The 13,980-nt window shown below is 36.2% G+C and overlaps 2 protein-coding genes across 2 annotated transcripts; one reads left to right on the top strand and one right to left on the bottom strand.

Moving 5' to 3' along the window:
- The first annotated feature begins 4,816 nt into the window (after nucleotides 1-4,816).
- Nucleotides 4,817-8,057, top strand: LOC121264337 (cytochrome c6, chloroplastic). Its single transcript, XM_041167467.1, has 6 exons — nucleotides 4,817-4,990; nucleotides 5,069-5,195; nucleotides 6,579-6,676; nucleotides 6,762-6,793; nucleotides 7,397-7,460; nucleotides 7,551-8,057. Exons 1-6 carry the CDS (start codon nucleotides 4,922-4,924, stop codon nucleotides 7,692-7,694), a joined length of 534 nt encoding a protein of 177 aa, XP_041023401.1. The 5' UTR covers nucleotides 4,817-4,921; the 3' UTR covers nucleotides 7,695-8,057.
- Nucleotides 8,058-8,785: 728 nt separating this feature from the next.
- Nucleotides 8,786-10,414, bottom strand: LOC121264336 (berberine bridge enzyme-like 26). The gene has a single exon (XM_041167466.1). The coding sequence runs from the start codon at nucleotides 10,412-10,414 to the stop codon at nucleotides 8,786-8,788; it is 1,629 nt and encodes a 542-aa protein (XP_041023400.1).
- Between the last annotated feature and the right edge of the window lie 3,566 nt (nucleotides 10,415-13,980).

The raw sequence follows: 13,980 nt of genomic DNA, 5'->3' as shown, positions 1-13,980 counted from the left end.
GTGTGGTGTACGAGATTTGAAAAGTTGATACTCTTTATAATAATTTTAATAAAAAATAATTATATTATCAACTATTTTTTTAAGTATAAGCCACAATTTATTACCAATGATACCAAGGTTAATTTTAATAAAAAAAAAATGTTAGATTGAAGCTGTCTTGTGGTAATAATTTTCTTCCTATTTACGTTGATTTGAATATAAAGATATAGAGTTAGAAGGGAAGTTTCCGAGGTCATGTTTTTGCAAGAAGCACAACTGACTGCAACGATACTAGAAAAGTTGAAGTTTTGATTGGGTTTTGAAAACTGCATGACTGTGAGCAGTGAGGGGAGGAGTGGCAGGATTGCGTTATTTTGGAAGAAGCAAACTTAGATTACTATTATTAACTACTCTAAATCCGACATACATGCCCAGGTCAAGGTGGAAGGTAGCGAAGTTGAGTCATGTTTTCTAACTAGTGTTTATGGTTAACCAAATTCTGTTAGGAGACATGAATTGTGAGCTCTTATAAGATCTCTAAAAGTGTCTCATAATCAAGATTGGTTACTACTTGGTGACTTCAATGAGATTCTAAATAATCAAGAAAAAAGTGGGAGAAAGACAAATGACAGAATGTAAAGCTGTTTTGGATGATTGTGAGCTACATGATTTGGGATACAAGGGGCCTCAATTTACTTGGTACAACAGAAGGGAGAACCAACAATGCTCAAGTGAGAGACTTGATAGATTCTTTGCTAATATGAGGTTGTACTCCATCTATCTCATGGCAAGTGTTTACCATAAGACAGGAGCTCACTCTGACAACTTGCCAATTATCCCGAAAAGGCAAGCAGATCATTACAAATGGAAGGGTAAAAGGCTGTTTAGATTTGAGTTCATGTGGGTGGAATCAACAGATTGTAAAAGAGTCATAGATGAAGCATGGAAAGGAGAGCTAGGAACAAAAGAGTTGAGTACAGTGATGAGAAAAATTCAAAGATGTAGTGAGAAACTGGAAGTATGGAACAAAAATAGCTTTGAGCATGTGAAAAAAGGCATAGAAAAGGCTAGAACTAAGTTGCAAATGTTGCAGAGTATTGATCCTCTTTGTCAAAGAAGATTGACCATAAAAAAAGCTAGAGCTAAAATGCAGAAATGGCTAGAGAGAGATGGAATAATGTAGAGGCAAAGATAAAACGTTCTGTGGTTAAAAGAATGGGACAAAAAATATAAGGTTTTTTTTTCATAATAAAGCAACTCATAGGAAATGAAAGAATTTTATAAAATGGGTTAGGAACACAGAAGGAATATGGCAAATGGAGGAAGGCAGGGACCAGGTCATCCTGAATTCCTTCAAGACACTCTTTAAGTCTTCTGAACAAGATGGTAATATGGATTTCCTGGATGGCCTTGCAGGGAGAACTACCACAGACATGAACGAGATGCTTATTCAAGAGTTCAATGAAGACGAAGTCATCATGGCTTTGAGACAGTTGAATCCAACAAAGGCACCACCAGGGCCTGATAGCATGGCTCCCATTTTCTTTCAAAAGTATTGAAATGTTGTTGGGAAGGATGTGACACCTGTTGTGCTAGTGGCTCTTAACAGTGGTCAATTTTCAAATGATATAAACCACACTTTCATCACCCTGATTCCCAAAAAGAAAAGTCTGAGTTAGTTTCTGACCATAAACCTACAAGTCTATGTAATGTTGTCTATAAGTTTATTTCTAAAGTCCTTGCAAATAGACTTAAAGGTATTTTACCAAATGTGATTTCTAACTCACAAAATGTCTTTGTCCCAGGTAGGCTTATCACTGATAATTTCCTTGTAGTTTATGAGCTGGTTCATTTCCTCAGGCAAAAGAGAGCTGGAAAGACAAGCTTCATGTCCTTTAAACTTGACATGAGTAAGGCCTACGATAGAGTTGAATGAGGTTTTTTAGAAAAAGTGATGAACAAGATGGGGTTCAATGATAAGTGGGTGAGGTTGATAATGTTGTGTGTGAAGATAGTTAGTTTCCTTTTCCATTCTGGTTAATGGTGATCCCGAAGGACCTATATACCCCACTCGAGGTCTGAGACAAGGGGATCTCCTATCCCCCAAAGGACCTATATACCCCACTCAAGGTTTGTTTCTGTTGTGTACTGAAGGTTTGATCACACTGTTACAACAAGCCGAGGTGAATAAGTAGGTTAATGAAATTAAGATCTGCAAGCTGGCCCCAAAAATAAACCACCTTTTATTTGCAGATGACAGTGTTCTTTTTTGTAGGGTTAATATGCAGGCAAACTTTAATATTCAACATCTCCTTGAGATCTATGAAAGAGCCTCAGGTCAGAAGGTGAACAGAGAGAAGACCTTCATGGTGTTTAGCAAGAATGTAAATAACAGGTAACAGGAGGAGATCATGGCTTTTTGGGGGGTGCAGAATTTCCAGCAGTATGAAAAATACCTAGGACTTCCTCTTGTGATTGGCAAAGCAAAAAATAAAGCATTTTATGAGTTGAAGCATAAAGTATAGACAAAGCTCCAAGATTGGAAGGAAATATTGCTTTCTCAAGGGGCAAGGAAGTTCTTATTAAAGTTGTAGCCATATCTATTCCAACCTACACCATGAGTTGTTTTAAACTCTCTGGAAATTTTTGTGCTGAGTTGGAAAACATTATGGTAAAATTCTGGTGGGGTCAAAAAAAGGATGAGAACAGAATTTGTTGAGTGAGTTTGGAGAAGATGTGTGAGTAAAAAATAGATGAAAGTATGGGATTCAAAGACTTGCAGACCTTCAATATGGCTTTATTAGCCAAGTAGGGATGGAGGGTTTTACAAGAGGAAACAACTTTGTTGCTCAAAATTTTTAAGGCAAAGTACTTTCCCAAGACCAATCTATGTGAGTCAAAATTAGGATAAACTCCTTCCTATGCATGGAGAGGTATATGGGAGACAACAAAGTGTTTGATGCAATGATGCAGGTGGAGAATGGGAAATGAAAAATCAATCAACATCTGGACAAATTTCTGGTTGCCAAATATAGATGTATACCATATACATTAATTGAACCCAGAAATCAAGATGATGAAATAGTGGCAAGCCTTATTAATGATACCACAAATTGGTGGATGTGGATAAAGTTAAAAGGGTATAACCACCAAGAGAAGCAGCTGAAGTCTTGAAGATTATAATTGGCCTAGGAAGTAGAGAAGACAAAATCATATGGGCACATGAGAAGAGTGGGAATTATAGTGTCAAAAGTGCATATAGATTTTTTTATGCACTTGGGAAATCCAAGCAAGCAGGACAGAACTCAAATGCAAAGGAACAGAAAAACTTGGGGAAGAGGATATGGAAACTCCTGGTACCAAATCGAGTGAAAGTGTTTGCATGGAGAACCTACAAAAATGGCATTCTAACTCTGAAGAATTTGAAGCATAGAAAGGTCATTATGGAGGACTACTGGCAGTGGTGTAATGAGAAAATGGAAAATGTGAACCATGCTTTCTTTTACTGCTCTTCCATAAGTGACTGTTGGCAGAAACAGTTTAGTTACTTGCTGACATATGAGAATAAAGAAGATTTTGTGAATCTTGTAAGGAAATTTATAATCAGAGGAAGTAATGGGGATTTGGAAAAGTTCTTTCTTATGGTTTGGGGAATGTGGTATAGAATAAACTAGAAAATGCATGAGGAGAATATTCTAAAGCCTTAAGCAGTAGTAGATTATGCTTTGTCGTTGCATCAAGAACATAATGAAGCTCAGGGTGCTCCAAAGCAGATGAAGAACTCAAGATGTTGTTGGCTACGTCCTCCTTTGGGGGTGTTGAAATTGAATGTTGATGGGACTATATTCCATTATCAATGCAGAGCAAGTGTGGGGATTATTCTTAGAGATGACAAGGGTGGGAGGTCATATTTTCTGCTAGCACAAAAGAAAATGAGATTAACGACCCTATGAAGATTGAACTGATAACTATCTTAAGGGGTTTACAATTATGCATTCCTTTGGGCCTACATGAACTATGAGTTGAAAGTGATTCTCTATTAATGGTTAATGAAATACGTACTAATGGAGAATCCATGTCCCTGCTAGGTAACCTGGCCTATGAAGTAAAGAAACTGATCTCGAGATGCACCATTCAACATACTGGACGAATGGCAAATGAAGTAGCTCACTGAATGGTAAAACATGCTTGGAGTCTAGACGACTTGATAGTTTGGTGGAACTCTTATCTTGATTGTATTTCACAAATGAAAAATGATAAACACACAACACTTTATACAACACTTTCTCTAAAAATGTCTTAAAATGGGGTATTTTTGTAAAATATATTATAAAAATAATATCATTTTTCAAAAATACAATTATTTTATAACATGTTGTGTAAAGAATTGTATGTTTATCATTACTCTTCACAAATTATGTAGTCTGATGCTATGATGTAAGCTTGTTTGATTTGAATACAAATATTTCTTGATATATAAAAAAATATAAAGATATGATTTGTATAAGTTTTAAATAAATAAATTCTACCTAATTCATTTATAAAAAAGTAGACTTAACCTTCAAAAGTATAAAAAATTATTTTTTAAATGAAATTCACTTAAAAAATATGAGCGAGACTTGTTTATGTCTAACAATACTCTTTAAAAAATTATGAGAATTGTTACGATTATAATTAGATTTATAAAAATAAATTCATAAATTAATACATTAAATTTATTTTAAAATAAAAATAATTTTATAAACGATATTAAATAATATTAATTTATAAATTTAATTTAATAGAATGTTTTCGTTGGTAAAGCATTTCAAATGTATTATATCATTCATTTGATTGGTCAGTCTAGCAACCAGCCATATTTAACCGGCCTGGATTATGCTCGTGTACTGACCAAACACTCCCCTGCTGTTCTTCCTCGTCGGTCAGAGAGGAAGTGAGTAAGATGCAGCTTTTATCTGTAATCTCTAGCTACTCGAGCTGTAACAATGGTGCCTATTCACTCCCAGCACAGGTTTGTCTCTGTCGCTGTGTATCTCCTTGAATATGTTATGAACATTGAACGTTTCTCAATATTGAAAATGTCGCGCAGGGAAATTTGAAGAAAGAGGCACAGAACCCAGTTCCGAAAAAGCAGCATCAGTTGAAGTATTTAAAGAGCTTGGTTCCACCTCTAATGGCCGCAATCGTTACCTTATCTCCACTGTGCAATACCCCAGGTAACCATCATACTATTCATGGCAGGTGTTTGTCCCTCGAGTCCTCTCTTTTTACTTTGACAAAGAAATTGTTTTTGTATAATCCATTTATTCGAGTATTTCTCATAATTTAATGCCCCTCCTTTACTCTCGGAACGCCTCAACGCCACTAGGTGTCTGGCCTCTCTAGTAAGATACCACGTTGTTTAATTTTGATTATTACCCACAATAATAAAATGCAAAAAATGGTGCTAGAAGAAATATATATGTATTCCAACTATCCGAAGCAAGAAAAAATTGGGCAAAGCCCCAGCAAAAACAGTAAAATAAAGTATACAAAATTCTTTGATCAGTCTTAAGACTCTAATTGGCATACAAAATAGAATGTGTTAGTACGGTAATGGGTATCTCCTTAGGCTGGGAACTGATCAATTGTGTGGATTTAAGCTGTGTAACACACTGATAATGAGTTCTTGAATTCTTTGCCCGAATCCTTGGTGGTGGTGGATTTCAGAGAGACAGGCAAATGTCTGGGGGCTACGGAGTTTAGTACTTTCCGGCGGGAGACCCATCATGTCCTCTATTTTTTTTTTTAAGCCTGGTTAGTATTTGATTATACTAGGAGTCTTTTATTCTTATCGAATATAAGCCTCTTCTTGGGCCTTGGCTACATGGCTTGTAAGGTATGTTCATTTGATCCTTAGTGAAGGAGGGTGAGACTCTCTTTTTCCGAAGATTGTTGATATGACTCCAACAACTTGTTAGTGAGATGCCGTCATAAGCTTATCATCTATTTTCTTTACTACGGTTCTGCATCAACTATTCAAGTGTCTGTGTTTCTTTTACGTTACCGTTCTGCACTCCAATTGCTTGTTTATATGTCTGTTAAGCGTTTTCAGCAGTTGCTTTTTATTAACTCATTGTTTTTTCGTGTCTCTGTGAAATTCACCCATAATTCAGATACTGAATTCTATGAATCTAATCTGCAACACACATCTTGATAAGCGAACTTCCACGTACTGTATATAATATTGTTTTAGCAGCACTGTATATAAGATTTTCTCATTGCATCTACTGCCCTCCATTGATACGTATATATGAAAGATGAAAGTATATGTATATGTATGTATGTATTTATACACGCATATTTGCATGTGTTTAGTTGTTTTCACTGTTGATAATGATTACAGCTTTTCTTATAGGAAATTATTAGACACTGTGCATGCCCTCTAAAGTCTAAACTGAAAAATTTACAAGCTTCTTTACTTCACATCTTTCCAGCTGTGGAACAAAGCACGTGCTACTTGCTTTTTGGGACCTTTTTTTACCTTCTATTTTATCCAAACATAATAGCTTAGATTCCATCTTTTACCTGGTTTTTCAAAGCCTTCTTTCCTGGCGCAGTTTCACTTGGACAAACCATAGATGTGCAAAGAGGAGCTTCATTGTTTCGTCAAGCTTGCATTGGTTGTCATGTTGGAGGCGGAAATATAATCCAACCTGTGAGAATTCCTTTACTACTGCGATCCAAATAGTTATCCTTCTAAATCCATCACTTCTCTAATTTTTTTCTCTTGATCTTCCCAGGGTGCAACACTTTTTACAAAAGATCTTCAGAGGTAATCTTCCTTTTATGTAATGTCCACCCAAGAGTATATTCTCATTTTCCGTATGTCACTGTTATTTCGTATATCTGCCAATACTGATTTGAAATTCCACATCTCACTGTTATTCTATATTACTGATTTTCCTGATTTCTAACTCTTTCATGAGTTCCTGCTTTTATTGGATCTACACTATGATTTTCATCATTTGATGTATCGGGATGCACATCAAGTATTACGCTTTTGAAACCTTCAGGTGACATGCATGGTAGGAGCCATGCCTTTTAAGTTTATTATATTTATCTTGCTGCATGCATGCTTGTGAATAAAGTTGGCCAGAGATCTTGAGATTGGCTTATTATGTGATGGATTGCATGGTTTTTCATCTCAAGCTTGTAAATAAATTACTTTATTATCCATGATGCCCGGGTCATTTCTCATGCAATGCATGCATCTATAAGCTTGGCCTAAGATCAGCATCTCTTGTTAATGCTCTCTGCTTGCATGCTTGAGAACAAGCGTGCTTGCCTCGAGGTTGAGACAGTATAACGTGGCCAACCATCACAATGAACATATTAGATCAGAAGTAGTAAATAAATCTTCTTGTTGCTTCTACAGAAATGGAGTAGTGGCAGAAGAGGAGATTTACAATGTGACATACTATGGCAAGGGAAGAATGCCAGTAAGTTTCATGCTGTTATTTACTTCTCCTGCTATATTACTTCCTCAGATCTACTTGGTCAATGATAGAGTATCATATGGTTTTATGCAGGGCTTTGGAGAGAATTGCACGCCAAGGGGCCAATGCACATTTGGAGCCCGTTTGCAGGAAGAAGAGATCAAGCTGTTGGCCAAGTTTGTCAAGTTACAGGCTGATCAAGGATGGCCAAATATAGAAGAAAGTAGCGAAGATTGACCCCTGGACCTAGAAGGTGCAACTCATTTGTAAGCCGGGTCAACCTTTTGGGGAATGCTTCAGTCATTAACTTACTTCATTGTATCCTACCAACTAGCTAGGTCAATATCTTTTGTCATGACTCGGTTACCATCATTCAAAACTACTGCTTCTTGGCATTACCTGACAAAGAATCCCCTTTCTGTAGGTCCATATGCTCATTACTTGCATGCATTACTCAATCGATTCTTCTCATTTAGAAGTCATATGTGTACAGAGTTTCCCAGGACTGAGATACTCATCATTAATGGCCAGTCACAATTGATCGAAAAATACTTTAGAGAGAGCTCCATTCTTCAATTTCTGGAGCTATGCTTTCTTATATATTTGGATTGATAGACTTCATAATTTGACCGAGGTCGTAGTCTTAAGCCTTGTTGTGCTTGCTAATAATATTGATATGCCTTCTAAAATCTCAAGCCATATAACTCAAATGCCAGGAATGTGTACTCGGCTTATAACTCGATATTGCCCCCGTAGTGATAGCCTCCTTATCACTAACCATTACCATGATACGTTGTAGTTTAGGAAGGGAGCCGTTCTTGCTTTATACCTCTTTTTTTTTTCTTTCTTTTTTGTTTTTGTTTTTTTTTAACTTACCTACAAAAAAGCATGGGTTCCTTCTTCTTAATTCCATTTTTTCACCGATCAAAAGGGGCATAACCTAAGCAAGAAGGGTGCCCCTACTAGGGGTGAATTATTGCAGATATAATAAGATCACCTGTGTAAAAGCAGCCGCATGAATGCTGTGGTACCTAAAATATCACTTCCCATGTAAAACAAGTTGGGAATAATATTGCCTTTGGTAATTTCCAACGTACACAGTTCTGATGATGATAACTAATGATCTACCATACTAAAAGCGAAAATAATTTTACCAACTCTTAAGTAATAAATCTTCAATTGCGGAAGAGAATAATGTTACCTTGGAATAAATAAATCTCCTTAATGTTTTTCTCGATCTGCAGAACAGGCTAGGGGATGCTGGTTCTGTCTTCCGAATGAATACATGATACCCTCTAACTAGCTAGTTGCCTTTTCTTTTCTCCTGATCAAGATGGAAACACCGGGATGCTTTGCTCATTCCTAAAGAAATTACTAGGATCAACGACGGTTTTTACATGAACTAGTCTCTTGAAGTTGTTCTTAAAATACTTCAAACCCCAAGTACTTGCTTGTGCATAGCTTGCATTGTTGTTATCGTTTTGCCCCAAGTCAAGATCCCTATAGTTCAGGTAGGCTGCTCTTGGAGACTTGGAAACATAAGGTGCCATGTACGCATAAAGAGTTCTCATCCACCCGATGTGTTGCTGTGTTTCATTGTCGGAATCCCAAGTGACTAAATATTGGATTTGATATAAATTTCCACTTCTGTGTGGGAAAGGCGTTTCTGAATCAGAAATATCACTCATCTTTCCACCATAAGGTGTCAAGATCAGCAAGGATGTCTGTTCCTCCATTAGTCTTTGCCACAACCCTTCCAACCCAGCTTTCGAAATAGATTCCTTCACGTAGTCTGATTTTGCTTTGAAGAAACTCTTCGACTGTGGGCTTCTATCAAGCAAAACTCGCAAGGGACTCCTGCTTGGGAAGCCAGCAAAATAAAGAACAGACTGTATCCAACTCATTTCAGTGCAGTTGTTGCGCTCCAGAGCCAACTCAGGAAAACTAACTTTCATCAAAAGGAGGAGTCTCTCAGCCGGCCCAAGAAACAAAGATATGAACGAAATCTGAATTGTCTTTGATCCGCCATTTGAAGGTGCATTAGCAACGTCTACAACTGCATGGAGGAAAAGATCTTCATGAAGCTTACTGGCAATGGCTTGCCACTTTTGCAGATGCTCGGTTGCGCCTTGTTCCAATGTCTTTTTGACATTAAAAATAGTCACCACCGGCGGAACAGGGACCAACCTGATTTTCCATGCGAGTATGACTCCAAAGCTCGACCCTCCTCCACCTCTGATCGCCCAAAAAAGATCTTCTCCCATGGATTTTCTGTCTAGAAGTTTACCATCAGCATCGACAATCTTAGCATCCATAACGTTATCAGCAGCAAGGCCATATTTTCTGAATAGAGTCCCGAAACCACCTCCGCTAAAGTGTCCCCCAACGCCCACTGTGGGGCAGCTTCCTGCTGGGAATCCATAGGCGTTACTTTTCTCTGCAATCTTGTAGTACAACTCTCCTAGGGTTGCACCGGACTCCACCGATGCACTCTCATTTTCTACATTGATGCTAATAGACCGAAGATTGACAAGATCGATGATGATGAATGGAACAATATCAGACACATAGGAAAGGCCCTCGTAGTCATGTCCCCCACTTCGAACCCTTACTTGCATGCCATGTTTCTTGGAACAAATCACGGCTGCTTGGACATGGGAATCATGAAATGGAGAAATGATGAATTGCGGTTCGGAAGAGTTGATCAATAACCTTAGGTTTCGTACGGAAGATTTTAAGAGGGAGGCATAAGCCGAATTATTCTTACTGAAGATCATTGATCCCGAGGTAGTAGAATTATAAGAATGCTGGAAACCGGAAGAAAAACATTGCTGGAAGCTGCCGTTATGACTAGAAGAATTACTTGAAGCTGCAGTACTAGGTGAGGACCACGCTGAGACAGTTATGAGAATGAAGATCAATATTAATGGAAGACTTTTAAGGTACGAAATTCCCATATTTTTTTCTCCGATGAAGTCTTAACAGATACTAGCTCTACTCCACTGATCACTGATATATATAATATATATATATATATATGAAAAATTTTACACATAACTCTCATATCTTGTACATCACTTAAAAATATATGATATTATTTTTTTATCTTCATATTTCATAAGGATAAAAAAGTATAACTACATATTTTTAAGTGATATATAGGAGTGTAGAATTTCTGTGTAGCACAACTCATATATATATATATATATATATATATATATATATAAATAGACACACACATCCCGACCTTGTTGCGCGCGGCTATTCATGTTTATGAGACAAACGTGAAGGTTAAACTCTAATGATTATATATATCCTCTTTTAAAACAACGGAAACAGCAAAGTACATGATGTCATGTGGAAAATTCAATGTACAAATTAAGGTTATTTATGACAGTTCTACAATATTAATATTTAGGATCTTATAGTTATCCACCATATATATATATATATATATATATATATTTAGGTTATTAATTAGAGCTCGACGCGAGAGATCAACATCCTCGAATTCCTTCGAAGAAAAATTCCCCAATCGATATGTACAACTCATTTTGAATGCAACAAACCATGCAACATGATAGTGTCATTTTATAGGAAATAATATTTTTAAGTTTTCAGTTTTTCACTTTATTTGAATTTTAATTTCGTATAACCGTCTTTAATTTGTTGGTGTTATATATATATATATATATATATATATATATCATGATATTCATCTAAGATTGAACGATCATATAAAGGTCATGTATAGATAATACAAATCTTTAAAATTAGAGGGGAAAGAAGGATGAAAATTAATTAATCAATTGATCATGCTGCGATAATTTCTATGCATCTTATCATATTCACCAGATCATACTCCTAGCTATATCTCTCTGTTGATGCTGGACTGATCGATAATATATATTATAATATATGTGTGATCTTGGTAGATATACTAGTACTATAATATGTTTGTGATCTTGGCAGATGTACTTTGTAACAACGTTTTAAATTTTATTTTGCCGACCATTCTTGTTTAAGCATTAGAATCATATATTTTGATACCGAAACATTTGGTGTATGGTTTCAACCTTCAGGATAATATATATATATATATATATATATATATATATGAAAGAATTGACGATCTTATAAAATGACTATACACTAAGAACATGATTAACAAAGTAGAGATATATATTAGTGTCAAAAGATAATATTAAAAATAATGACAAAAATTGAGCTGAGACACAAAATAACAAAGGAAAAAAAGAAAAGACCAAAGAAATTGTTAAAAATAATGATATTACAAAAAAGAATGATGAGATATTTAAAGTTAAAAAAAATTAAAATTATATAAACACATTTTAGATTTTAAAACGGAATAGGTCCGAAATGTCAATTCCGGCTGAAATGACCGGAACTGGTCGGAATGGACCAGAATTTGGAATGAAATGGAGCACAGGTCGAGGAGATGTAGTGCACCTAACCTGTATTACACCGGAACGAAAAAATTCAGAAAGAAATAGTCAAAACTTAACAAAATTGAAAACTATGGTTTAAAATCTTACCATGCATGGAATGTTAATATTTTTCCATCAAATGAGTCATAACCAAAGCCAATCGCAGATCATGGACGTTAATTAAAATCTTGCTTCAAAATTCATATTGTTATGAGATTTTTTCCTGGGCATGTTTTAAAATTTTCAACCAAGCTATAATTAATATTCTTGCTTATTTTAATTTATTTCTATTTAATTTAATTTGTGGGTTCGAGTCGTACAGATCTAATTAATAAAAATGCTATTCGTCATAGTTTAAGTATTATCCTTTCATGATCATCTCACAGTTATGATCAAATAATTAATGATGCAAAACAAGAGATAATGAAAAATATTAAGAAAATATGATGAATAGGATTACTCATCCCATATAGCACATTGTAATGATACTTACAATATTATTATGGTTATTATATAAATTTCTATCTCAAGCTTTTTAATAATCGATCCCTAACGAGATTGAGGGGTCCAAAATTAATGAGCTATTCATGGGCTATATCATCAAAAGCTAAATCGGCCCATGAGCTAAACCAGACCGTTGTGCACGTGTGGTTGAAAGCTGGCTAGGTGCTTGGCTACTTTCGATGAGATGTATAAGTGATTCTCATTTTCAAATGTATATATAAACAGTTCTTCTACCGGCAGGGAACTTGGCGTAGGGATTACGCACGAACCAGTTTCCAATTCCATATTAACTACAACTAATCAAATAAAAAATAAAAGAAAATAGAAGTTGACCAATTGCCCAACATGAACAAAATTGGGAAGGTTGAAACGCACAAAACACGACCAGATGCATTCGTTGTTCCCTGCTCGTAGAAGAACTGCAACCCATTTCCTTGCCATTCACATTCGTCTCCCTCATTCACATTCGTCTAAAAAACTACAACCCATTTCCTTGCAACCCAGATTTTTCAGGTAGAACCTTTACCTCTGCCAATCATCTGCGTCGACATCATTTCTAGCCGCTCTGAACACTTCAACTCCTCCATTAGTCGTCGGCATCATCTGTGATAAGTGGGCTCATTTCTCTCAATTTTTGAGTACACATTATTTCCGTAGAGTGATCGTACAAGTTTAGGGATAGATCACATTATTTCCATGGAGTGATCTTTTGTGTGCTTGTAATTGTACATAGATTTTATGTTGTCAAAAACCTCAAGTTTCGCATCTAATTAAGAAAACTGTTCTGACATGATGTTAATGGTTCAGTTTTGACCGGGTAGAAAAAGACTGCTATCCATGTGATACAACAATATGGGCAACGCTTGTCATCCATGTAGTTAATTTGTTCTTGTATTTTTATCTAGTTGATTTAGGAAAATATGATATTATCTGAGTTGTTGTCGAGTATCAAATCGTAAAATCTAGATTTGCTATTCTCCTATGCACTTGAACTGCATTACCACCATTATCCTGCAATCAAACATAAAATGTGGTCGTCGAACGTTTTCGCATCGTGAATTACCTTTGAATTGCTCATAATCTAGACCCAACGTGAATTAATTTTGACCCCTTCGATCAAGAACAAAACGGAATCAACATTTGAGAGAGAGAGAGAGAGAGAGAGAGAGTATCTTCGTGAGATCGATGAAAAGGGGAGTTTGTGGCCGTCAAACGTTTCCGCAATGTTCAGAAACCCATCTCGGGTCTTGGCTGCGCTTTAGAGATGGAGGACAATGAGAATGGAGGAGGGAGATGCGAAGGTTATGTTTCAAAAACCCATATCAGGTCTGGGGAAGCTTCGGAGATGGAGGACAGTGAGATGGAAGAGAATGGAGGGGGGAGATGGAGGATGGAATCTGAATGGTGGGTTTGTGCGAAACGCACCGTCTCATTTTCTACTTAGATCGTTCATGCGCAATCCCTGCTCCAAGTCTCCTGCATCCATCATTTTTCATATATAAAATCTAAAGGATTTGCTGGTGATGAAATATTAAAATAAGATTTTTATTTCTACTTTTAGATTATTAAAA

This window comes from Juglans microcarpa x Juglans regia, chromosome 5D (genome assembly GCF_004785595.1).
Source record: "Juglans microcarpa x Juglans regia isolate MS1-56 chromosome 5D, Jm3101_v1.0, whole genome shotgun sequence".
NCBI lineage: Eukaryota > Viridiplantae > Streptophyta > Magnoliopsida > Fagales > Juglandaceae > Juglans > Juglans microcarpa x Juglans regia.
Note: the sequence above shows the minus strand (reverse complement) of the source record. Positions and strands in the feature narration are given on the sequence as shown.

Excerpts from the sequence above, each read along its gene's own strand:
- LOC121264336 (XM_041167466.1), bottom strand. The coding sequence starts at position 10,414 with ATGGGAATTTCGTACCTTAAAAGTCTTCCATTAATATTGATCTTCATT.
- LOC121264337 (XM_041167467.1), top strand. The coding sequence starts at position 4,922 with ATGCAGCTTTTATCTGTAATCTCTAGCTACTCGAGCTGTAACAATGGT. Across the intron at positions 5,196-6,578 it reads TCCACTGTGCAATACCCCAG|TTTCACTTGGACAAACCATA; the intron begins GTAACCATCATA and ends TTCCTGGCGCAG. Across the intron at positions 6,794-7,396 it reads TTTACAAAAGATCTTCAGAG|AAATGGAGTAGTGGCAGAAG; the intron begins GTAATCTTCCTT and ends TTGCTTCTACAG.